The sequence below is a fragment of the Artibeus jamaicensis genome, unplaced genomic scaffold (assembly GCF_021234435.1).
Source record: "Artibeus jamaicensis isolate MK-2021 breed Jamaican fruit bat unplaced genomic scaffold, CSHL_Jam_final scaffold_833, whole genome shotgun sequence".
In the NCBI taxonomy this organism is placed as follows: domain Eukaryota; kingdom Metazoa; phylum Chordata; class Mammalia; order Chiroptera; family Phyllostomidae; genus Artibeus; species Artibeus jamaicensis.
The window spans coordinates 15968143-15994625 of NW_026522056.1; the positions used below are offsets into that span (position 1 = coordinate 15968143).

Genomic DNA, 26483 nt, shown 5'->3' on the forward strand with positions numbered 1-26483 from the left:
AGGTGATCACCACGATGTGGTCTTATACATAAGGCCCAGCAAAGTTGCCACTTGGGAAACAGAGAGGAAGTGATGCACTCACTGGCTTTCAGACCCAGCTACCTGAACGGATTTCAGTATTGTCTCCTTCTATTCTAGAGGCTCAGGCTTTGCGCCCATCAGAGCGATAGGATGGCAGGGACTTCCAGGGGGAGGCCACTGTGGCTCCCTCTCCTCTGCAGTGATCTGAGGAGATCTATTGAAAAGACTCCTCGGCAAGAATCGACCAACTATGGCCCATGGGCCAGGTTCAGCCCAGGTAAGACCAGCAAGTTAAGACTGCTCTTTATGTTTTTAAATGGTTGGAGGGGGTGGATTTTTTAAAGAATAACAAAAATGTATAAGGGTCAAGTTTCTATAGCTATAAACACTATAATCAAAGTTTTATTGGAACACTTATTATGGGTGCTTTCACATTACACATGCAGGGTCAAATACAGTCAGTCATTGCTGTTCATGGTAATTATGTTTTATAAAATCGCCAGGAACATGGAATCAGCAAATACTGAACCGTTGCACCTCAGGTTCCTGCAAGCCTCTGGTCACATTTTCGTCAACAGATTGATACATAACCTTATTTCATGTGTTTCTTCTGTTCAAAAGGTGTTTATTTGCTAACATGGAAGTCACGCTAATGGCACTATAACTCATTCTTGGACAAAACACAAGTAGTTTCTCCTTTTCTGGCACGTCACAGCCTTCTTGCACATAAGAACACTAGACAGAACTTCACTTGGGTGTCATTTTAAACAGCAAAGTCACTCACAGATGCAAAAAAATAAATTGGCACTACCCAGGTCACTAAAAGGACTTGTGTGCGGCATGAGGGCGGAAGAACACTGCCTTGTTCAACCGTCACAGCCCAGAACAAAGGCATCAGGAGACGTACATTTTTCACTGCTCTGCACGTGTCCGTGAAAGACTACACAAAGGCACCACAAGTATTGATTTGGGAGTTACCATTAAATTTCAGGGAGTAGGCAAATCTGTAAGTACTGAATCCAAGAATAATGAAGATCAACTGTGCCTGCTGCAGAAACCACGTGGACTGCAATATCTAAAATATTTACCGTGCAGCCTGTTATATGAAAGTGTGCTGGCCCCTGAAGTTCAGTGTTCTTGGTCTTCCTGCCAGGAGAGTGAGTGACGAAGGGATCAGCTCGTGCCTGACGGTGTCCAAACCGAAGGAGCTCCTAAAGAGCAGCAGACTAACCAGTTTGGGGGTCAGGAAACTGGGGGCTCACATCCGAATTTCCAAAGTGGAGGACAAAGCTTCAGTTTCTTCCCGACACAGATCTTCTGGTTTCCGTTCAACAAACGTTTACCCTGTGCTTTCTAATTCACCTGGGTCCGTCCCGAGTGTTGTGAGCCATTCCGAGTTCCTAGTCTCAAGGTCACGCCCTCAGTTTGTCAGGTACTGAGAACTGAAGTCTGGAAGGGGAGCTGGAAGGACAGAAGGCGGGAAACGAAGGGCTGGGCCAATCCAAAACGCGGATAATCAATCTCTGAGACAGATTATTTTAAATACTTTGTTTGCTCGCTAGGACTTCCTAGTTCCCAGAAAGGGTTTGAGAGAGCTTGTAAACAAAGCCACGATAACATCAAGAGATAAAGAACCCTGGCCAGGTAGCTCAGTGGGTTGGAGCCTCTTCCCAGTAGGCCAAGGTTATAGGGTTTGATCCCCAGGTAGGGCACATGCAAGAATCAACCAATGAATGCATAAATAAATCAACATCTCTCTCTCTCAAAACTAAATATTAAATGTCTAAGTATTTGCTTTTTTCCAAAGATTTATTTTTACAGAGAGGAGAAGGGAGGGAGAAAGAGAAGGAGAGAAACATCAATCGGTTGCCTCTCATATACATTCTAACTGGGGACCAGCCTGGTAACCCAGGCATCTGCCCTCATTGGGAATTGAACCAGCGACCTTTCGGTTCACAGGTAGATGCCTAACAAATTGAGCCACATCAGTCAGGGCTAAGTATTTGCTTTTCTGATCATTTGGCTGTACTCAAAGAACCTAAGGTACCTAAAGTGGTGGGTTGAATTTTGAAATAAACCTTTACAGAGAACTCTTTCTTCCCTATCCTCTTGATAAGAGTTGAAAGACATCAGTTTAAGGGCTTAGAAAGACTTTATTTTGTTTTTAATTGAGGGGCAATCCATATGTAGAAATATTAGATTGCCTTGGACTGGCAGGTGAATCCAGGTATTTTGCTCAGGACACAGTTCGCTGCAGGCATGAACAAGACAGGGCTTTCTTCACCAGAGAGGCCTAGAGATCATTCCATCCTTGAAGATTTTCAGTCCACCACTTCATGAAAAAAATTCAGCAATGACAAGTTGTGTTTCTCCTAAGCACCTTGTGGAGATGGGTCTCCCTGATGTCGCTTTATGCTTACGCTCACCCTTAGTCTAGGTAACTTGTACCTCCTTCCTACTTCTTGACATGGAGGCGGAGGCTCAGACAGACTAAGAGATGGAGTCTTGGAATTCTCATTCCATTTAATTTTCCCATCAACCATGTCCTATTACTCCTGCTAACAGTGCTTAGTGATATCAAAGCCACAGCTGTGCATGGAAGATTAAGAAACAGGCTGTGTGCAGGTGACAGCTGCAGAATCTGGCTCACCCTCCACCTGGTAACACACGCGCTGCAGAACTGCCAGCTTGGCCTGGACTTACACTGCAGTGATTCTCAACCCCGCAGTGCGGGCTCCACATTCCTGGAAGGGGTTCGGGAGTTATTCTAGCCCAGGGAGGCGCCCACAATCCACCTTCACATTTGAAGAGTATCATAGGCTGAGTCACTGAACCGGATATCTCTACATTGAAATCTGCTCCTCCCCTCTCCCTCCCACACCTCTACACTCCCAAATACCTGAGACAAAGCAGGTGCTAAAGATAACGCTTAAGAAAAAAAAAAATCAGGTAGTAGACCCTAAGCCCTCTCGTGTCCCGGGGATTCCTAAAGGGATTTATCTAGTGTAGAGGTCTCCTCCCCACTTGGTGGAATGCCAGACTCCCCTGTGGACTCAGCTGGAGAATCCGCTTCTGAAACAGCATCTTTGAACCACGATGCAGTCCCTCCCGTGGCTGGCGCTGGTGGTTTACATTTGGAAGCACTTAAAGGGCCTTGGGAGGTGTGAACCTGAACTTAAAACCTCGGCTCTTGAACCTCATTTGCATCTTTGAGTTTTTTTTTCTCCCCAAATTGTTGCAACCAAATTAACTCTCTTCCTGACTCCTAGCTCCCTCTCCCAGAGGGGAGGCTAGGAGGAAGATAAGGGGGTGTGAGAAGTGCTTTATCTGGGGAGAGAAATGTGGGCTGGAAAACAAAGAATGGCGATTAAATTACGTGGTATGTGTTTCCTGCTCATTGCAGAGTAATGTTTGACCTGCTCAAAGATGTTAAAACCTTCTCCAAAACGGTTTTTCAAAAGCCCAGATTTCTACTTGGGAGCTGTTTGTGCCGAGTGAACTAAATATCTTATGACTTCATTGCTAACTCTTTAAAGGAGAGCTGGTCGGGTAAGTCAGTGGGTTAAGTGAGTGGCGAAGTGGGCTAAGACACCGTCACACCTACCAGGGCGTATGTGGACAGAGACCCCAGGAAAATTGTCAGAGTAATTGGAGGCAGAGACACGAAAGCAAGGACATGCAGTGCTGATAAAGCCGTGGACAGCTGAGATCTTAATCACGAAGCGGGGGAAACACACCTTGTGAGCGTTAGGAGCTGAATCTTACTCTGGCCATTTGTCACAAGAGAAAGGGCAGAGGCAGCGTCCAATACAAATGCGTTGGTCTACCCTTACCCTACGTAAAATTTCCTCCAGCCCCCACTAACCCTGACTCGAGGATAAATACAAATACTTAAATATTTTAATTATCTGTTTTTAGAGAGGAGGGAGGGAGGAGAGGGAGAGAAGCACCAGCGTGAGAGTGAAACAGTCCTTATTCAGATCGATGGTCTCAGAGTCCAAATGGGGAGTAGAAAGACATCCAACTGCCGGCCCCTCTACTTTCTGCACCTCTCACTGCGAGGCATTCATAGGACCCTCAAGATGCGCTGTCATGGATTGTTAGATTTCTGTTTCCCCAACTAGGTGGAGGCTCCAAGTCAGCAATAAGCACATCGGGGGTTCACGGTGTCCCCCCAGAGCCTTGCTTATTGTAGGTGTTTGGAAATGCCTGCTGGGTGCTGCAGGCGTGGCCTAGGGGACGATGCCCCTCCACCCAGCAGAGCCCGGCCACCAGACGGGCCCTCCTCCCCCACCATTTCCCTGAGCCGGGAGCCGGAGCCTTGGCGATAGGAAATACGTGTTCGTCATCCTGTCTTCAAAGGCGAGGTTTGTTGGAAAGCAGATGGTCTGTGTTCTGCTCCGCACATTTTTTGAGCGCTGGCCATAGGCCAAGCCCTGTGTTAGGGGAAGGGGACAGAGAAGGGAGTAAGGTAATATTTGCTTCTAAAGGGGTTACTGTCTAGTAGCAGAGCCAGAGCAAAACCAAAGGAGAACAAAAAACAGAAGCCCAGACAATGACAAAATAATGTGGCCAAACAGAACCCAGCAGCAGGACACCTCACCCATCCCGGGGCCCTTTCTCGAAGGATGAATTAGAGTCGGGGAGGAAGAATTTAAAATTTTCCACTCATCTGTTCTCACAGAAGTGTTGGAAACCTGGGTGGCAGGGCCCTTCGACCACTTCGGGGGGATGCCGGTGGCACAGCTGGGTGGCGCCCAACTCGCTAGCAGGGACAGAGAACAGAACAAGGGGGACGGATGCCTGTGGGCCCCAAACTCTTCACTGGCCAGGAGGCCATTTCGTTTTGTTTTGCTATTTTTTAGCTCTCAGAGACTTCACGTTTTGAAAACTGATGTCTGTCAATCGAAGGGCATTGATTAAGTAAACCTAATTAGTTTTCTCATTATAATGTATCCACCCCACCTATAACAGATGGTTAAAGCTTCTGAAGATCACAGGATAGCAAATGACCCCACACCGGGGAGGGTGTAACTCCTAATAGCAGCCAACAATGTCCTTAGTCATTAGGACAGAGTCTTGGGGTGAAGATGAGATTTGTATTAGCATTTTCTAGTTTTTTTCTTTCTCTTTCTTTTTCTTTCCATTTTTAAAATTCCGAAGTAGCAACCAGTTCTTTACTCTGGTACATACTAACTGTAAATCAGGGGCTGTGTCTGAATATCAGATAGTCTGGGGCAATTCCCTATAATTGCCCTAGATGTGCAATTCTAGGGAATCGCAACTTTTTTACTGATATGTGTGCACACATTCCATGTAATTAAGTTTCTTGGGTGACACCATCCAGGCTTTTTTCCATTCCATATCTCCAGGAAGTCTCAGCACCTTAAGGAAGAGATTTGTAAACAAAATAACTGTCTCCAATAAACTAGATAATTCAAGAACCTAAGACACCAAGTTAAGAAATAAAACCACTCATAGGTTCCTGATAACTATCAAGGAACCTATCTTCCCATCTGAGGATCTTTAGAGTCTGTGATCTTTTACAAGGTGACCTCCAGGCATGAGACTAATGCTCTGGGGCTGGAACCGCATGGGCGGGGCTTCCCTGCTCTCCAGGCCCGGAGATTTGCAAACCCTCCAGGATTTCAGCTACCATTTATCCTTCCAAACCCAATCCTTCCGCCAGGCTTCTCTTAGGAGCTTGGGTCCCACGTTTCCATCCCCTATGAGATGGCTGCATATTGATGCCCTGCAGATGCCTCAGTGCATCACAGTTTAGCTCTCAGGACCTTCCCATGCTGATCTCAAATCTGCTGCTGCTGCTTATCTCTGAGGCAGCGCCCCCGGCCCCCATCCAGGTGATGGAGGGCAGTCCTCCTCTCCCACTGCCCTCTCATTCAAGCCAGACTGTCAAAGAGTCCTTCCGATTCTAGCTCCTCATTCACTCTTCCCAGTAGCTCCTCTCTTCCCCCCACACCACTCTCTTGGCTCTGATGCTGTGAATCTTTTGTGAGTATTATTGTGAGGGGCTCAGTATCGCTCTGTCTCTGCTGGACTTTGCACAGAATCCACCCTCCACATCACCTGCAGACTTTTCTCTTAAAAAGTCAGACCTAATTCTGTTGCTCCCTCCTTGAAAGCTTCTCCCAAGCTTCCCGTTGCCTGTGGAGTAGCATTCAGACTCCTTCCTGTGGCATGCAAGGCGCTTTTCCACCTCGCGGGGGCCTGCTCCTCCGGGCCCTGGTACGGCCACACCTTCCCAGACAGAACGCCCCCCTGCAGCCACACAGGCCCCTCCAGGCTGCCCGGGGGCCCTCGCCTGGAACACATTTGCATCCTCTCCCCTCTGGCATCCCTCAGCGCCAGCTCAGACATATTCTCCTTTTGCAGCTTCTGGGTGGAGTCTGCACCCCAGCACATTTTATTAAACTTATTTCTCTGTCTTCTTGGAAAGAACTGTAAGCACCTCCAAATCCAGAGGGGTTGCGGACACTTCTGTGTCTTTCCTCTGTTGGCACTTAGTAGGTACTCAACAAATCTGTTGCGTGGTTAACCAAGTGAAAATCTAGGGCCAAAGCTGAATTCTACACCAGAGACTCCACAAGGAAATGAAGCTTCCAGGCCTTCAGCACCTTGCTCTTGGGGTCTGGCCACCCAGGCTTGGGTGGTATTAACCTTAATTAATATTAATCTTATGAGTATGTATAGTTTATTTTAGGTGCCAGTTTAAACTCGGAAAGAACAGGAAAAAGGCATTCAGAAGTAATCATACATAATGGTTACCCTGCGCGTCCAGCATTGCTCTGATTTCTTCACTGGTGTTTTCTGTCCTGCTGATTGGAGAACGGAGATTAAGTAACAATTTCCATGAGATCACAGTAAAAGATCTGTCCGGGGTCTGTGCTCCCAGCCACCACATAATACGACCTCCAGCAGAAGAACAAAAATCACGACAGCTAGTGGAGCCTGAGGGCTCTCTACGTGCCAGGTTCTGTTCTCAATGCTTGATGTGACTTCTGAGTCAGGAGCTCTGGAGGACCTAAGCCAGCACCGCTTGGTTTTCCTCATCTGTAAAGTGGGATAATATTGCCTCCAACCTGCATACAGGTTTGTAGGGAGGATGAAGTAAGATGATACGTGGAAGAATTGAGCAGATTACGTGCTTTGATGAACAACTGTCCCTGCCACCCAAGGGACACTCACAGCATTAGGGAGTAAAGGTGAGGAAAGAGGAAGTGACGCCACTGGCAGGCAGTGATGAGACGTGGGCCCCAGCCCACAGAGGCAGAGGCGCAAAGACACTCCTGCCAGGGCCCCCTCCCCCCCACGGGGGTCATGTGGAGAAACAGCTGCTTGGAAGCAAGCCTCAGCTATTTCACTGAGGAGAGAAACATAAGGGCCCTGCAGGCGGAGTGTCCTCACACAGACAGGGCCCCTGCTCACTGGTTGCTGTTGTTTAACACCCCCAGGCAGCCTCAGCCCACCCTGCGTCCACGGCTGCAGAATCTGGCGCTGGGGTCCAGCATCTGCAAAGTCCCTTCCAGTTCAACACTCCTGACTCGACAGCTTCAGGCTCTGGCTCACCAAGACACTTTATCAACCTGTCCTTCCTTGCTGGGACAGTCGTCCTTTTTGAAAGCCGCCCTTCTCCTGGGAAAGAAAGAGCCCATTGCTTCCCCATCACAGAGGGACTCTGATGCTCTGTGCAACCCCTTTCTCTCCTTGGGCAAATCTCTTTTGTCTTCAAGCCTGTGCATCTGCGCCCTTTACTTACTTCAAGCCTATGCTCACGTGCCCCTGAACTTCAGAACATTTTGCTTTCTTTGACTACCACCACCCTGTAGCTGTCCCCTTTACCTGTGTAACTTAGTGAGTGACCATTAGCTTTGACCCCAAGGTCTTACCACATCCACTCATGTTCTCTCTGTAAGGAGGTAGCTCTCCTTGTCCCCAGGGGGCAAAGGACGAAGAATCCCTGGGCTTCTCCAGCAGAGATGGGCTGAATACTCGTATCACCCCACAAGCGAGAGAAACACAAAGAGATCTTTCTCCTTTGCACATTCTAGGGAGCTGGAGAAATTATCTTAAAAACCTTCTTTTATAAATTTTTTTTTTAGGGATGTGAGATGGGAGGGGCAGGCGTAGGGAAATGTGCGAGATGGAGAAGGAAGGGACTGAGAGGAGGCAGAGGAAGAGTCGGCGAGGGGGCCAGCCCAGGCCCCTGGGGCGAAGCTGGTTTGAAGGATCAGGAGAGAAAAGTCACAAGAAAGGGAGGAAGGAATGGCGTGAAGGAACAGTGACCAGAGTGACAGGAATCCAGACTTCACGGGGGTGAGAAAAGGAAGAGGCCAAGAAGTGAGTGCGAAAACTGGCATGAGAAACGGCATTTCATTTGGTGACGTAAGGAAGAGACTCTGGCTCTTCAGGTGTCTCCAAACCCGGAGATGTGTGCGGGGCGCGGGGTGGTCAAGACTTAAGGATCTAGTGAATACATTCTAGCAATTAAACCCTTGCAGTAGCCCCTCTTTTGGTTACTTCTGTCCCTCACTGCTTGGTTCCTTTGTTGTTTGAAGGTGTTGTTTTATTTGGAGGCACTGTCTTCTATTTCCCGATTGGATCTCTGTACAAATGTGTTTGTACAGAGGGGATTAAATGGGTTTAGGGTCACAGGAAACTGGAAAGAAGTGGCTGAAAACAAATAAATGGAGTTTTCAGTCTTCAAAATTGCTTTCTTATTCTTTCATGAACTGCCACTGTCAAAGATCACCCAAAATGCCGCCCTAAAGTTTAAATGGCCACAGTCCTTTGATGTCAGGCTGGACTGTGCAACGGAGTCATTCAGAAGGTCAGGCTGTGGATGTGCACAGTCCTGCTACATCTCTCTAGGGTCTCTCTAGGAGGCTGACTGTCCATTCCCCTGGGTGGCACTGTGGCAAAGATGAACCTATTTCGTCTTCAGAATTCGGGGTCAGCGGGTGAAATATTCTCTAGCTTTTTCAGATATTGCAACATTTTGCATGGTCTCAGGGGTTCCAAACTCTTCTTGTTTTAATAATCTTTACAGGCTGTGCGAACTTTTAATTTCCTGCTTTCTTGGAATGATTTTCTGCGATCTATTCATATTTCGACATTTTGAAATATTGCAACAAAGTAGGGCTCGGTTCATGTTTGTTATTGGAAACGTGCCTCCTATCAGCTGGCCCCGGGAGTCAGGCAAACTAGTTCTCCAGTGCATGTCCGTAAATACCCTATGGTCCTGGTTAATTATTCCCCGTGCTCTGTGCTTGAGGGGGCCAGAAGCCGTCACTGGGCTGCAGGTAGCAATGCTACCTGTGCTTCTGCAGGAGGTGTTGGGGGCCTGGGCAGCGTCCGGCTTTAAAAGCCTTCATAAGCCTCTTTTCACTGAGAACGCTCTCAAATCATGTGCCAGTAAGTCACTTCACACTTCATTCTAAGAGGCTTCTAGCTTTGATTAGCAGTTATAAATAATACATATCTATACAGAAAATAAGAAGTATGGTACATTAATTCAAGTTATACCATGGAATTGGATAAATATTTGACAGTGTTGAAAAAGAGTGGAGCATGTTCAATGAAATGAAGAGTTCTATGGAGGCAAAAAAGTGCTAGAATCCTCCACTGAAGGTATGTCTTTGTCTTAGAGTTGATACTACTCTTTTGGGTTTGCACACCTCACACTTACAGAAATCTAGATCACAAATGCAAAATAGGTACCTGGCTGGTGTGGGTGAGTGGGTTGAGCCAAAGGGTCACTGGTCTGATTCCCAGTCAGAGCACATGCTGGGGTTGCAGGCTAGGTCCCAAGCAGCGGGTGTGTGAGAGGCAACCACACACTGATGTTTCTCTCCCTCTCTTCGCCTCTCACTAAAAATAAATAAATGAATATTTTTTAAAAAGAATGCAAAATAGGTGAAAGGGATCAAGAGGTACACACCTCCAGATATGAAGCAAATAAGCCATGGGGATGCAATGTACAGTGTAGAGAATATGGGCAGTAATAGCATACACGTTTCGAATGGTGACTAAGTCTCCAGGGTAACTGCACTTATCGTGGTTTTCATTTCACAGTGTCATCAAGTGTCGAGTGACTGTACTGTACACCCGAAAGAAATATAATATTATATGTCAATTATACTTCAATTAAAAAAAAAAACTACCGTTGAAGGTCTCTGACAGCTGGCGCTGCATGGTCAGGCTCTCCAACACCGAAGGGCGCCCACACCCCCGAACAAGGACATTGAGGGGACAGGCGCCGAGCACGACGGGACAACTGTGGTTGCTGGAACAGCAACATCTGTGAAGGTCCCTTTGCTTGCAGTGAGCTGGAGAGAGTACTCTGACTCGTGAAGGATTCTTTCATATTAGCTGCAGCTTTATCTCCAGTTCGGAGACAGACCAATCCTCCAGCAGCAAAGAAAAGAGCTCATCCAACTCCAGCTTGAGAAACAGAAGCTGGTCACAGGCTGGGGGAGATGCAATTGTCGTCTTGTGGCTGGTGGACTGCCGAGTGAGTTATGTGACTGGAAACGTGGTCAGAGTTTTACAAATATTTCCCACTTTCTTCTTTTTTCTTTCCCTTTCTTCTTTCCTTCCCTCCCTTCCTTCCCTCTTCCTTTCTTCCTTCCTCCTTCTTTTAAAAAATATATTATAGGTGGAAGAGAGAGAAAATATTTGGATTGCTTGGAAATATTTTTCAACCTTTCAAATACAACTTGTACAAATAGCCACTAGCTGCATGTAGCTATTTAAATCTAAGTGAACAAGAATGAAATAAAATGAAACATTCACTTCCTCAGTCACTCACATCAGCGGTATCCAAAGTGCTCAGCAGCCACATTGGCCAGTGGCTGCCCCGGTAACACGGAGGTGGATTCTTTCCACCGCAGCAGAACGTTCTCTTGCACACCGCTGCTCTGGCCTTTCTCGAGACTCTTTGCCAGTATTATATAGCTACTTTATTTCTTTAAGCCTCCTTTCCTAATAAGTTTCCTTCCCAGGACTACTATGAAATTTATTTATTTTTAAAAATTTATTGATGAAAGAGAGGGAGAGAAGGAGAGAAAGAAACATTGGCTTGTTTTTCCACTTCTCTGTGCACTCACTGGTTGCTCCTTGTATGTGCTCTGACCATGGCTTGAACCTGCAGCCTTGGTGCATCAGGATGATGCTCTAAGCAGCTGAGCTACCCGGCCAGGGCCTATGAAATTTAAATGTGATATTCATTGTATGAAAAGCATACATCCCGGTACCCGGCACATTATAGCGCTTAATCACGGGTAGAGCAACAAGTCCACTTAGCCTGGAGCCAAACACATTTGTCTCTTAAAAAGTACCTGCAAAGCTTTTTGAAACCATTTCCTTGGGAATCAGACTACTTTTATGGGAACAAGTCACTCAAGTCACTCACCGTGACTGATGATAGCTGTTGTCAGTCATAAGGAACATAAGGCTTTTTGCTTTCCGTGATGCTTGGTATCTTAATCAGCAAGAGAGAGAAATGAAAATCCTCTATGAGGAGCAACATTTCTAGCCCTAACTCATTTTTTAAAAAAAGTCCAATGAGGTGGAAAATCTCTGCAGAGGTGTTTATATTGCAGCAGTCAACACAGCCCTGGGCCCAGGCAGGCAACCGGCTCTGCTAATGGGAACTGTGTACACACAGCAAAGGGTAATTACTTTGGGCTACTGCTGCCAACTTGATCTAGCAAACTCCCTGCCTGCAAGGACCCATCATCCCCCGGAGAATGGACCCCAATCCACTGCAACTGTACAGACCCACCAGAGCTTCCCGTGCCACGGGCTCTTTGAGGTCTTTTGTAATTTGCATTCCTTAGGCAAATGGAATTTAAATTCCTTAGGCAAATTTCATCCTGATGGAACACCAAGATGACATGCAAGCCATTATCTCATTGTTTAGGATTTCTGCCTTATAATCATTAATGTATGCTCCAACTGGCAGGTGAGGGGAAGCATTTGGGCTCAATTCCATTTTGCTTTCACGAATGTTCCTTCACCTTTCAACAGCCTTTGCTTTACCTAGCACCTTCCCAGACATCTCAGTTGTACTTCATGATACTCTTGTGTGTGGGGAAAGGCATAATGAGGTATAGCAGGAAGTCACAGGACGGGTTTCTGGTGCGGGGTTAGAAGTTAAAGGGTCTGGAAGTACCGTGCCATGACATCGTAGAGTGAGTGCACTTCCACAGACCTAGATGGTCCAGCCTGCTACACATGGCGGTACGGGACAGCCCAGGGCTCCCAGGCTGCAGGCCTGTACAGCTTGTTACCTTACTGAATACTACAGGCAATTTTAACACAATGGTGTTTGTGTGTCTAAATTTATCTAGACATAAAAAGGGTACCGTAAAAATACAGTATAAAAGACTGTGTGTGTGCCTACATCGGCCATGAAGGGAGGCACATCTAGGGGAGGAACAGACTTCAGGAGGAGGGAAGGGAGGTGGGAGCCAGGGAAGAAGAGAAAGGAGAGAAAGGATGAGCAGAGACAGAAAGAGACCCAGAGAGATAAGTCCAGAATAAAAGGGAGAAGGAGAGAGAGGGAGAGAGAGGGAGAGAGACTGGGAGGAAAGAAGAGAAAGGAGAGGGAGTGAGCCCGTGAGTGTGCACCTGTGTGCAGGGCAGGCAGGCCGGGCTTCCGGTCTCCCCTGTGCCCCCGACCTCCCCTCTTGCTCCTTCACCAGCTCAAGGCCCAGCCAAGAGAGCAGAGCAAGTGGATCGTACGCCGACCCTCCGCCGATCTTAAAACCACCCAACCCCGGAAGGAAATCCAACACTGTAGTGGGGTCCCGCTTTTTATTTATTTATTTGTTAAAAAAATCAAATGTATTGGAGTGACGTCGGTGGGTAAGACCACAGAGGTTTCAAGTGCACGTTTCCGTGGTACCAGGTCTGTACCTTGCACTGCGTGCCCACCACCTAAAGCCAGACCATCTCCCACCACCAGGTATCAGGCCCCCTGCCACCTTCCCACCCTTTCCCCTCCTGCAACTGAAGCTCCTGGACACAGACAGCCTTTTTATTCGGCAACACTTTAGTTAACGGCCAACTGCATACACCCACTTACAGTGGTCCGGTTAAGGTTGTGGTGGAGCTGGAAAACACCTGCTGCCTAGCGGCCTCACAGCCGTCATAAGGTCTTAGCAATGTCCTGTACCACTGTGACCACAGCCTCTGCGTAGTGACGCTACCAGGTAGAATGCCTGCGGCACGCACCTGGACCCAGAGCTTCCCACAGATGTCTATCTTCCCTTTGTAAACCAGTGTGACAGCCCACGGACCCTCAGCGTCCCTACTGCCATTGCTCTTTAGAAAGATCAGGAGACTTTGAACGTTTACTACTTACAGGCCCTAGAACATACAAGTCACCCCAAGGGGCACACATCCAGGTGGGGGTGGAGGGAGACAGCCTGGGGTCCCATTTCTTTTGAAGTGGACAGGGGGGCCTAGGGTTTCCTGGGTAGACTTGCTCATTATTGGTGAATTTAAAACAGAAGAGCAAGAATGCAAAGCATGATGAAGATAAAAAGGAGCCCAGATGGTCAGTTATCAAACAAGATCTCCCAAACAAAGCAGCCTGAGGAGGGAGAGGCAGCAGGCTTCTTTATCTAGTCCTAAGGCTGGAAATGTGTCCATTCCGGATAGTCAGGCTCTTGCATTGCAAAGAAAAGCCAGGGCGCACACTCCAGTTCCTTCTGCCTTTGTGGCGATGCTGGCGTAAACAGACCTACTGCACCGCGCGTTGCATGGCAGTGTGATTAGAGTTAAGCAGGCTGTGGCATCCAGGTGCGCCTACGTGCTCCTAGTGGTGTGCACGCCTCCGCCTCACCTGAGGACAAGGACGCAGCTCTCAGCACGTAGCATCCAGGTTTGTGTACGTGCTCGGTGGTGCTGGAGCCTCCACGTCACCAAAGGACAAGGACACAGTTCTCAGCACATGTCCTGGCATACGCAGAGCAGGGACTTAACTGTTTCCCTTGGGCCCAGGGTGAGATTGCAAGTTTGGGTGGGTTGCAACCACACCACATGCCTAAGTGGTCTGTGCTGCAAATGGGGGAATTGTGTCCTGGGTTTCACAGGGAGGCCTCTGTGGCATCTTTGTACGTTTGCAATCATAGTCAGTTTGCAAACAGGACTGCAGATTCTTTCAACCATTACCCTGAAACAAAGCTTTGCCCTTATATTTAATGACTTAAATTAAATGACTTAATAATTTCTTTGAGATTTTAACCTATCAGTTCCCAGGCTGGCCCTCAACCCCCCCCACCCAACCCCCCAGTGAGGGCCCTAAAATTCCTGACTAGTGATGCTGAGGCCACGTGGATTGGCTCATGCTGTGAGAAATTTGCCTCCCAATTAGGAAAAGATCAGCAAATGGGAGATGGTCCGGGGCAGTGGACCTGGGCTTAAATCTCAACTCCTTTTTGCAGCTCTGGGCATCTTAATTGTCAGTACCTCCTCCATAGAAAGAAGAGACTGCTATGCTCCATGGGGTCCCGTGAGGCTTAAATACACGTGTGTAAAAACAAACAGAAGTGACATAAAGACTGGAAAATGAGCTGTGAAACCCCACACCTCTCCTGCCTCTCTTTCCTGCACACACACACACACACACACACACACACACCCACCCCTAAAATGGCGATGTCAGAAAGCACCAATTTGAATTTTCCTAAGTTTTTCTTTAGATTCTCCTTTTCAAAATCTCACTCGTCTCTATCAAGCCTGAATGAAAACAAACAAAAAAAATCTCTTAAAGAACCATTTGATCGTGTTGGAATTTTCCAAGTAATTTTATCCACAAATTGGTAGGCAGGGTGCTTTAACAAACGCCTCGAGTTTTGTTAAGATCTTAGCTACCCCTCCTCAGCACGTAGGAAGCCCATCCTAATGTTCATTACGCGGCATTACTTCTGTTTTAGTATCTGGGAGGGCAGGTTTTAACTCTATGAAGGCAGGGCAATGTCAGTCTGCCTCACAGCTGTACCTTTGGCACTAACTAAACAGCATCAGGTGAACAGCAGGTGCTGGCTGACCAGATGTTTTGAGTAAGTCAGTTGACGGGGCCACTAAAGTCCTGTAGACCTACCTGCCTGCTCCTGAGAGCATCTCCTCCATCCTGGTGACCTCACGAAGCCGATTAGTAACTCGTGGCTTCAGAACTGTCCACACTGAAACAGTACGTATTTCAGGCCTAAGACATTTTGATTTCATTCAGCCCTGTAGAAACTGGGTCTGAAGAGAGAAAGCAAATAAAAAAAAAAAAGCCTTCGGTCTGGGTGTATCTTTTAAAAAATTATAATGAAGTTTGCTTTTTCTCTTTTTCTAGGCTCGCAGTGAATACTTACCTCTTCTAAGATCAATCCCATGTTTTACCTGAGAAACACACTTGGCTAAAATTCCATTGCAAAGAACTCATTTAAAATCAGCACCCGTAGCGTCTATACACAGCATCTATGTACTGTTGGTAGTTTGAAGGTTACGATTCCATACAGCTTAACAATTTCCAGTCTCAAGATGGGCAGTGAGTGACAAGCCTGAGTGAGGGCTGAAGACAGGCGGAGTCCTTGAGTCTCCTCCTTTTCAAATAACGGAAGCCAAGGCAATCAATCCCATTTGAGCAAATAATAAATTTATTAGGTGCCTACAAGTACAAAACACTGAAAGCTGTTGCAGGGGGGTATAAAGATGTGCGGGGAAAGGGCCCTGCCCTCCAAGAGCTTACAATCTAGGCCATTGGTCACAGGGAGGAAGTTGTGGCAACATCACTCTAGGGCACGCAGGCAGAGTCCTTCCAAATGTTCACACCCTCTGAAATCTCCTCTTGTCAAATATGGAAGAAATCCTTTCCACTGGAAAGCCAAACAGTGGGAAAAAAATCTTTTTGTGGAATGAATCGGTGACCTTGGCTTTGCTCGTGAGTATCTCTGGAGCTGTTACTTGTTCTTGTAACTTCCCAGCATCATTTCCTACCAGCCTTTCAGCACAGAGCATCTCCTACCAGCACAGAGCATCTCTGTGCTTCCTGAATGAAGCATCCCCAGGGTTTCCTGTTTGTTAGCGTGTGGCTCAGCTGCCGCTTGGCCTTGGAATGATCTGCAGTCTGAGTTTTCCTTTGGTGACTCTCTGTTTTCACTTCGGTTGATGCTAGAATGACATACCTCGCAGTCTGTGGTTGTCAGGGTGGGGGTGAGATGCTATATGAAGGAGAGCAGGCCAGACTTTTCCCTTAAACATTTAATAGTGCACTTATCGATTATATTCTGTACAGATACAGAGCACATTATAAACCTCTTCTTTTATTTATTTTTTTCTCTTAGACTGTATTCATGTAAAGTGTATTTACATTAGGAAAAAAAAAAAGCCTTGAGGTACAAAACCCAAAAGATTATCTGAGGTATAAATACAAGTACATTTTAAATAATAACCTTTATCATGCTTAATCTATGTTTGAAAGCACAGTGGACATGTGTACATGTGTCTTCATAGAATGGTATATACAACATATAATCTTACAAATCTGAAAGCCATTAAAATTGAATATACAAGTATATCTTCATGAGGAACACTGATACCCAAAATACTCGAATTTTAACACTCTAACCTGTTCCCGCCAATTCTTCAAAGAACCTTTGAAATAACACTGACAATGGTAACTAAAATCTGTTATAACAATATAAAAATCCTTCTCACAATTCTCACTCATACATTATTCACTTTGACCCATACTAAATAAATTTACTAATACTGCCTCTGACGTCAATCTTTACCATTATAGTAAAACCTGAATAAAGACCACCCTTTCAAAAAAACTGTCCCGGAGCTTTGCTTTTGTTTCCTACCATGATAACAATTTGCCACTACTACTAAAATATATTCCAAAAGCATCATTATAAAGGGAAAGAAAATACAGGGAAAACAAAGCAAAAAGAAGGTCAAAGCCAGAAAACCTATTTGTTTTTAAGGGCAATCCAATGAATAAACAGCTTTCAGAAATGCAACTTACAAACAACAACTAACAAACAAAGGTTGTTCATAACAACTTACAAACAACCTTTGTGGTTAGGTTAATTAAATTAACAGGATTTCCTTGAGACATATGTAGTTTCCTACGTTCCTGTGCATTGTGTGTCTTAAAGACTTTCTGTTATAAACATGAAAATGTGAAGACTTGCAATAAGTAAAACGTTTTGATGCTTGATTCAGGAGTAAGTGATAGAGTGTTCAGTTCTGACATTTCAACTTCTAGTTGAACTAGTAAGGGGAAGTTTTCATCCCTTAACTAATCTGTCCTGGTTAAAAACAATGTCACTATGTGCAATCAGGTCTAGAGATCAACTACCTTTGAAATGGGACAGCAGAGTAAATTTATTACAGTTACTTTTCAGGTAAAGAAAGAGTTTGATAGAAGATTCTGTTTAATAATTAAGAGGAGAAAATGGACAAGGGTGAGCTGTCACCCCCCCCCCCAAATAAATGGGTTCCATTTCTGGATGGATCCATGGGTAGTCAGATATTCCAGGTTAAACTGAACTCGATGCACCAATATCCTTCTTGGAAGTGTCTCAGTGTGCCAGACACTGCACCCCAATGTTCACATCTCTGCCATTCAACCAGCACCAAACAAACATACACACACTTCTCTGTGCAAACCTTTCTCTGCTCATCTCAGTGAGAAAACATGTCAAAGAGTACCAACTATTCCAGTGGATACACCAGTCCCTCAACACGTTGCAAATAAAATGGCATAGGTACACATACACCAGTATCACAAGAGAATGAAGTATCTTCATTATCTTCCGCAATGTACTTAAGAGTTTTGCTTCTCAGAAGCAATTCGCATAAGAATACATTTTTTTTTGCACAGTCATATATTCCAGTCAAGATCTATAACACAGACCTTCAACAAACAGGAAGCAGCTTTAAAAATGTATCAAATCACTACAGTCAATTCCTATATTCCAACGTGTCGTTTTGTTTCAGGGTTAGACGCAGAACCCCTTTTCCCAAGGACCGGCAAGGGTTCTAGAAACAAACACCCAGACGGTGGACACAGTTGTTCTGCCTCCGTAATCACCTGGATTTGGTGTCTTTGGTGTCAGTGTTCGGGTTACAGAAGGAGTCTCGGATCTTGACGACTTCAGCCGCGCACAAATGTCCAAAGGATTTTGTGTACCACTCTGGCATGTGGCCTCTGGAACAGAAAGGAAGAGCAGATGAATTCTTCGCGTTGGAAAGCCCTGAAAGCAGCTGCAGGAAGTTTCAAACGTGCTTCGGTTTCCTGATCAGCACGAGGTGTGAGGAAAGCCCACCCTTAGTGTTCTGGGGTCATCTCCCGGCACCGCTGCGGCGCCCTGGGAACTCGGGAAACTACAAGCTGAGTCCAGCTACTGAGTGAAACTCTTCAGGGGAAGCTTCGGCATATGGAACAGAAACCGAGTACATGGAAACTTGCAGAAGTATTGAGATGTAAAGACTCCCAACGAGAATTTACTCAACACGAGAGCCACTTTGGAGAGAGCTTTCAGAGGTTCATTTGTTTTTTGTCCATAATGCTGAATTTCATTAATTTTCTGATACTAACACAACACATCTCCAGCAAAGAATACAGGCCTGGCTGATTACTAAAGGGGCATGTCACACTATTCAGACACCTTTGACTATAAAATGAGAAACATCTGCTTGCTAGTTCAGACTCTCATTTCCTGTGGCTTTAAATTCATGGCAGAACCACAATATCTACATTACTTTAGGGCCATATTTTCTAAGGATCAAAATTAGGAAGTGGTATCCAAAGGCCAGGAAATGAAGGTGTTACTCATTCACCTCTCTCCACAGAGTAACCAAGACACCACATGTATTCACTTGAACCATTCTTTGTATCAGACTAACAGTCTCGGTGTCTTTTGTGACTCCGAGCCACCAAGTCAGAATCAGAACGTACCTTAAGTCAGCCCTGCACATGTAGGTGAGCTTGGACTTCCCGGGCCCACAGGGCTCGATCAGATACCTGGACAGGAGCACATTGGTCCGCACCCCCACCACAGGGGCCCGGTCATGATCCACAGATGTGAGCAATAGGGCGCAAGCCCCCTTGGGCAAATTAGTCCTCCATGTCCTGCAGGAGACAAAAACCAGAGGGAAAACATCTAATTTCCTGGAGGCCAAGTTGAAAATGGGGCCTCACTCTTTGAGATGGTCGAGGGCCCCGCCCCACGGGGACAGCCTCCTCTGAACTATTGGGCAGGGACCCTAAGTGACAGCTCTGTGCAGAGCCCCTTCCCCAGTGGGTGCGTGTGCTCACACAGCCAGTCCTTCCACAGAGAGCCCACCTGCAGTGCAGCCGAAAACCACTCTCACGTCTCACAACTGCATTGGGGCAGGGGGGTCTAAATAGCTGCTCTGTCGGGAACGTTCTGGAGTAACGATGTGGCAAGTCCTCAAAGGTTTTTGGAATTCCTCTTCCAGTGTCTCCAGAGAATTAGAAATTAGATCTAAATCAGCTTCAACCACAGCACACTTGGAACCCAAATGTTATCTCCTGGCTTATGCCTCCTTAGCTGTTTCTAACAAGAACATTGGTCTTAAAAGGGGTAAGAATCTGTCACCCATGACCATATTCAATTCAATGTGCCTCTCTTTTTCAGCTTAATTCCAAAACAGTCTAAAGCGTTTCAGGGATGAACCTACTACTGGAATAAAAGTAGATATATTTTCTGTATTTGCAAGGGTTCAACACTTTTATGGAGACACATACTGTATTTTAAGTAATTTTACCATCTTGTAATATGCAGCGCCCCCCGGGCTCTTCCTTGCACTGCTCATCAGTGAGGACGATCTTACCTCAGAACGACGTAGTCGCGAGCAGGGTGGGGAGCCATGCTGTTTTGGACGTACTGGTAAACTTCCGTTTGGCTGTCCAGGGTCTCAATCACCTTTGCATCCAACAGGTCCACATCCCACAGGTGCTGCTCTTTTAGTAGGCGCTTTAAGATGTCCTCGGGCATGGCAGGGACTTCGATGGTGGACCTCCAAAGCCTCAGAGGGGGACCTTCGCTCACCTGATAAGAGGAGGTAGTTTTCAGTGCTAAGATACTTCACAGGTGCCTGGACTTTGAAGGCAGATTGCTAGCTGAGTACATGGTCCTCTGTTTGGGGGCCGATAATCATCATGGCTTTCCCCATCCCATTGAAGGCTGTCACCACTGAGTGTATTTGAGGGTAGGCTGGAGGGAACGGAACCGCTGGTGTCACTTCAGGTCAAAATTGTTCCATCTGTTTTCCTGGGACCCATATTAGGGTCAATGCCATGAAGAAGGATCCTTTATTTGCACCCCCAAGCCTGCATGGCCACCCAGACCATGCTCATGGTCTATTTCTTTTTAGGGTGAGAGACACATTATCAGCAAACACATGGTAAGCCATACAACACGCATCTGCCCTCACAGGGCTTTCAGTCCCAATAAATTAAGTTCTCCCCCACCTGGTGCATGCTAATTAAAGGGCCAAGAGTAGCCCTGGCTGGCGTGATTCACTGGCCTGTGAATCAAAGGGTCACTGGTTCAATTCCCAGTCAGGGCACATGCCTGGGTTGCAGGCTGGGCCCCTGGCAAGGGGTGTGCAAGAGGCAACCACACACTGATATTTCTCTCCCTCTCATTTTCTCTCCCTTAGCCTCTCTGTAAAAATAAATAAATAAATAAATAAATAAATAAATAAATAAAATCAATAGAATCTTTTTGTAAAAAAAAAAAGGCCAAGACTAGAGTGGGATATGCAAGGGGATTTCCACCATATTATGGGGAGAATCTAAACAGGTTATAGAAGGCCCTAAAGCCCAATAATTCCCCAAGCCCTGCAGTGTGATTCTGTGGCAGTAGGATCACAATGGCTGTTCTGACTCCTCTGACAAGTGTCGGATGAATTATTCCTCACGGGGCTGGTTTCCACTCTCACCTGGGGATCTGAATACCTGGCTGCCCGGCTCCACAAGAACGAGTACGAGTGCCAGATCCCCGTGGAGAGCTGTATTGGTAACAGGGTCTCATCTCTGATGAACCCAAGTGCTGACCCCTGGAACTCAACTGGCTGACAACAGAGAGAGGACTCACCTTCTTATAGGACAGCTCAGCCTGCTCAGACGTCGAGCAGCTGACCCAGCCTTTAAACTTCTCTTTGACCTCTTTAAACAGGTTGTCCACGCAGTCCTGGAGGAAGTGTTGGTAGTCAGCTGACTCGTCATTACAAAGGCGCCCTAACGCTTCCAGGGTGAGAGGTTTCAGTTCTTGTTCCGTGTAGGAATTGCGACATCGGCTCATTTCCTCAGGAACCTGTGAGGGACACAAGACCAAAGGGAGGTCGATCCACCTGTCCGCATTCTCGCCACCCATCTGCGGAAGTGCTAGGGCAGAAACAATGGACTGGACCCTCAAGGCAGTGCAGGTGGTCCAACCCTGTTTCCAACAGATGGAGGAAGTCCCCGCCCACCTCACATGGTGTCAGAAGGATACAAACAATCTTCCCAAAAAGGCATCTGAACAGCTTATTATAGTGTAAGGGAGCTTTGAAAAGTCACGGTAGCAGGGTAAGTGACTAAAATGGGCTTATGTTGAAGAAGGCACATTTTGCAGATACAGGAGGTATTTCAAATCATATGTTGCTTTTTTTTTAGTGAGTATGGAAGTGGGCAATTTCATTACATGTACTAACTCTAATGAGCTTATATATTATGATATATCTAATGACCCTCTCAGATTATGTATATAACCTCCACCTGGGGAAACGATTTTTGGAAAGGTACGAACGAGTACTGCACTGAAGACTTTGTTCTACCCACACTGTCCTTAACAAACCACACTCCTAACTCCTTACCTGGAAAAGCTTCTTGCACTCAGCAATCATATGGGCCAGCCCTTGGGTGGCAGCCAGGTTCTCATTCAAATCTTTCTGATCTGGTTTGCCCAAACTTTGTTTTCTCTGCATTACCCTAGGCAGAAGAAATAGGAGGGGGAAGATTCAAGTATTCATTTACTTTTAATTCAGCGTGTTAGCTGAGGAAACCCAAAGGAGAGAAAGAACCCATTTCACTGGAGCCTGTCTGTCATTCAAGGTTCAGGAGAACTTTAGCCCTGGCTGGTGTGGCCCAGTGGACTGAGCACAGGCCTGCAAACCAAGAGGTTGAGGGTCTATTCCCAGTCAGGGCATGTGCCTGGGTTGCAGGCCAGGTCCCCAGCTGGGGGGCACGCAAGACGCAGTAATACACTGATGTTTTCTTCTCTTTCTCCCTCCCTTCTCCTCTCTCTAAAAATACATAACATCTTCAAAAAATAAAATAAACTCATATCATAAATGATCTCCCCAAAGACATTTTTTTAAAAAAAGAGAGCTTTACTTTAATCATTAGAATTTTTCAGTTTTATCAACAACATACAAAACCCATGAATGCAAAAGAGACTGTTTCCCAGGAAATCTAGGCTATTTAAAGTGATCACTTTAAACAGGTTCTTATTTAAATAGGGCGGCTGGTAAGGAAGAGGGGCGTGTGGTGGGAGGGGTAAATAGCGTCACTGTTCCTCCCAGTTTACACAAACAGGCCCCTCCCCCTCCCTTCAGAGGTGAAGGGAAAATCCATTGTTTCCTAAAGGGCCTTCGTCTTATCTGATGGCCCTCCTCTTCCCCATCCCATTAAAGCTGGAATGTCTCATCAACAGTTGGTATTTAAGCACTGCATGCCTTTCAGAAGCAAAGCTACTTCGACCAGCACAGCTAGGTCCCAAGCTCCTAGGTGAGAAATGGTCATGAGGTTCCTCCGGAGCTGAGGGAACAGGGTCAGCTGGTCGAATCTGGCGTACAAGGCGTGCCCAGGGAGAGATTCTCTCCTCACCCACGGGACCATGGGGCCTTCCCGTGAAACAGTCACGTAAGTCAGAGGCTCCAGCCAGCTCTGCCATCTAGACACAGGCCAGCTACTGACTTAACTGGCATTCCCCTGGTTTAAGGGACCTTCCCTGTAGTCCCGCTTTCCCCTTGTGTGACACAGACACCACCATTACCTTCCCCTGCTATGACTGCTATGAGGATTAAATGGGAATTTGATGAATGTCAAGGGTGCAGTCCTGTGGCGGGGGCAGCGTAAGCATTGGGCAAACATCAGCCTGGTATTTTCCAGATTCTCTGACTTCTTCTACAGCCCCTCCCACCTTGTGCACATCCAAGGACCAAGTCCGAGAACTGTGGGCTCACGCCAGGTGCGGTGCTAACTTTGAGGCTTAACCTTATCTTTTGTTCTTTCTAGACCCGGCCACTTCCTTTCTAGGAGCTCGGCTTTCCTGGCCGCACAGAAGCCGAGGCAACGGGACTCTCACCCCGCATCTACCTGTTCAGTGGCTCTGTGTGACCTTGCAGGCAAAGGGCGCGCTAACAAGGTTACAGAGGGCTCCGGGAGCAGGGGGGTGAACAACGCCCATGGCGAAGCATGAACCCTAATAGCTCTCCCCAAAACTAGATTGTTCAAGAAGTCACACCCCAGGGCTGAGAAAGGAGGAAGGAGGCCAGCAGAAGAACTTGGGCTGTGAAGGAAGACGGCCAACTGCTCTCTGCTTGATTTAGGTATGAACCCCAGAGACCATGTGGACAACCCGAGAAGGAGAGGGAGGTGGCCTTGTACCTGGGGGAAGAATTCTCTCTCTTCAAGGTGTTGAGGTGGAAGAGGGAAGGCGCTAAGCACACGGCCAGGTTGGTCGGAGTCATCTGGTTCTCTTTCACAGCTGCAGTGACATCACTCAAGAAATAAAGGAGCGTCTGTAGCACCTCCCGGTTCTCGTCCGGCAGGAGCATAATGGCGGCCTTGATTGCCTGGAGGCGCTGGTCCTTGGGCACATCTGCACAACAGCAGCATTTTCCCCGTCAGCCCAGTGATTTTCCATGTGCATTGCAAGGAAATGTCCCAAAGCAAACACAGCAGCATCAAAGAGCTCAGCCCAGTCCTGAACAAGCACTTGCAGAGAGTGTACTCAAGGTTAATATGGAAGAAATTAGGGTTGCGCCAGCGTCACTACCCTCAAGTATTTCCTGCCGGTGGAGGAGTTAAAATACTTTAAACACCCACGGTGCCAATATGCTCCTGAATCCACCTCAGAGTTCAACTCCAGAGGAAGCCGGCTTATTTCGTTTTTCAGAACGCCTTTTCTAAGTGCTTTTTAGAGATCCCCAATTTACCATTCTTAATTACTAAAGATATTATAACGCTTATGCTTTTGTTCAGTTTCAATGAAAAATCTTATCTAAGATACGTATAAGAGGGTGAAAACTGAGACTTCCTAGTCTTTCCTACAAAATGTTTGGTACCTCTGGGGACTTTCCTAATTTTAACCAATCTGCTCATCCTTGCAATGAGAAAAGGGGGCCGCTCAGATATTCAGCCAATTTAAACGACAGACATTTATTCGACTGGTGATTTAAGTTTTTGAAAGCCCACTGAGAGATTATTGTAAAATTACATGCTTGAGAACTAGACCCATAAACTAATACACATGTAGAAAATGCAGAACCCAAACTTCGGGTCTCCTTTTCCAGGCAAATCCTTCTTTTAAAAAAGGCATGTGGTGGAAAAATCAAGTCACTCAAAGGCAGAGCTCCATAGGACGAACTGATTAAATAGCTCCATGGTTACAATACATAACAAATACCTCGGTGGGGAAAATGTGACCTGTGTTTTCATAAAATCTGAAAGGATGAAACAAATAATGAAATAATCCAGACCAGCTCCATTTCTCATAAAATAGAGCCCAACACGCCAGCTCCAGACAATCTGAGCTCGGAGAGAGGCTGCTTTCAAATTACATTGCTGTAATACAACCCTGAGCCAAGAAAAACACACGGCTGTAGAAGCTGTAATCCTGATCTTGATCATTAATTTAGATAACTGTTTGCTTTAAGCTTCACTTAGAAGCGAGAAGGGCATGGGTATTGTTTTCCCAAGTATTTCTGGCAGAAGCTGAGATGAATAACAGAAAAGGATGATTTATTCATTTTTACACCAAGACAAAACACTCAAGACACCTGTGAAATTTTAAACACAACAGATCCTGCTGGAGAGACCTGAAGCAATTGAAATTTCCACAGACGAGGTGGAGAGATCTCTGTACCTGCCCTTTTAAGTTTCTTAGGTGACCCTGTGCTAGAGAGCAGTGAAAGAATAAGCTATGGAGTTAGAATAAAAGAAGGTACCGCTGCTTCAGTAGTTAGAGAAGGATGACAAGGGACATTTATTTCTAGGTTATTCCACAGATCTACAGAAACCTGTTCCACAAACAAGGAGGCAAGGAAGAAGCTGATGACAGGTGTTTCCAAGAGGCCATCAGGCGCGTCTGAAAGAATGACATCAAAGGAAGCTGGAGGTTTCAGCTGGTGCCATTTTTCCCCACCTCTGACAGTGTCGAGATCAAAGGACACTTACACTGGTAGATCTGTAGGAAGGTTTCCGAGAGTTTGTTCGTCATGAGTGGCTCAGGGAGATCTCGAAAATACTGCTTCAACATGTCTGCCACGTCATAGGCTGACTGCCCCTCATAGTTGACACAATCTATGGTACTTTCATTCATCTGGCGCAGGGCCTGGATCCGGGATTTGACGCCCGATTTTCTGAAGAGCCCAACCTGTTGGAAGAAAAACATTAAGTGTCAAGACGAAAGCCCGAAAGCCACATCTTCACCGCAGAACTAGAAAAGGGAGCGCCTCTGGGCTCCGGCGATGGAGTGAGACCGGCAGGCGGCAGCTCTCACCTGGTCCAGGCAATGGTTTCGGAGGTAGCGCATGGCTTGCTGGATGCTCTGGGGCAGGGGCTGTCCCGTGCGCTGCACGTTGACGGTCAGAGGGACCCCGAACACGTTCCGGTCCTTGTAGTCTGGAACCTTGATCCTTTTCATGAACTTGGGCACAGCCCTATTTAAAGAACATCGGTGGGAAGAGGATATGTTTACTCATCTGTCTCCTTGTCCATCTCCGCACGTAAACCCTGCGGGCCCTAGATCTGTGTTAGGAAGGTGGCTACTTAAATTTAAATGAAATAAAATTAGAAAATCAGGTCTTGAGTTGTAGTAGCCACATTTCAAGCACTCACTAGCCATCTGTGGCCAGTTGCTACCATACTGGACTGTGCAAATTTAGAACATTTCTGCCATCCCAGACAGCTCCGTTGGACAGTGCTGTTACAGATCTCCTCGGAGGTGGGGCTGCGAGGCCAGTCCCCTTTCCTCACCTGGGGACTCCCTTTCCACTGTTAACCCCGAGAACTCGCTCTATATTCTTAGGGAACCAGATGGGCTTCCTTATAGAATGGCGGCACAGGAAGGAACAGATGCAGAAAACAAAATGCAAGACCCCAATGAGGTGCTTCACGAGGGAATTTGAAGACAAGTTCC

The 26483-nt window shown here is 46.6% G+C and overlaps 1 protein-coding gene across 6 annotated transcripts in view; it reads right to left on the reverse strand.

Annotated features, from left to right (window-relative positions):
* Positions 1-15672: 15672 nt before the first annotated feature.
* DLC1 (DLC1 Rho GTPase activating protein) overlaps positions 15673-26483 on the reverse strand; it is a 345300-nt gene continuing 334489 nt past the window's right edge. For all 6 annotated transcript variants that reach the window (XM_037128754.2, XM_037128753.2, XM_037128758.2 and 3 more), the window contains 8 exons: positions 25845-26004; positions 25520-25718; positions 23729-23942; positions 21934-22048; positions 21174-21392; positions 19906-20123; positions 19007-19180; positions 15673-18256 (listed from right to left, as the gene is read on the reverse strand). In XM_037128754.2, the coding sequence (XP_036984649.2) occupies positions 18136-18256; positions 19007-19180; positions 19906-20123; positions 21174-21392; positions 21934-22048; positions 23729-23942; positions 25520-25718; positions 25845-26004 (1420 nt within the window). In that variant the 3' untranslated portion in view covers positions 15673-18135. The remainder of the gene's footprint in view (positions 18257-19006; positions 19181-19905; positions 20124-21173; positions 21393-21933; positions 22049-23728; positions 23943-25519; positions 25719-25844; positions 26005-26483) is intronic.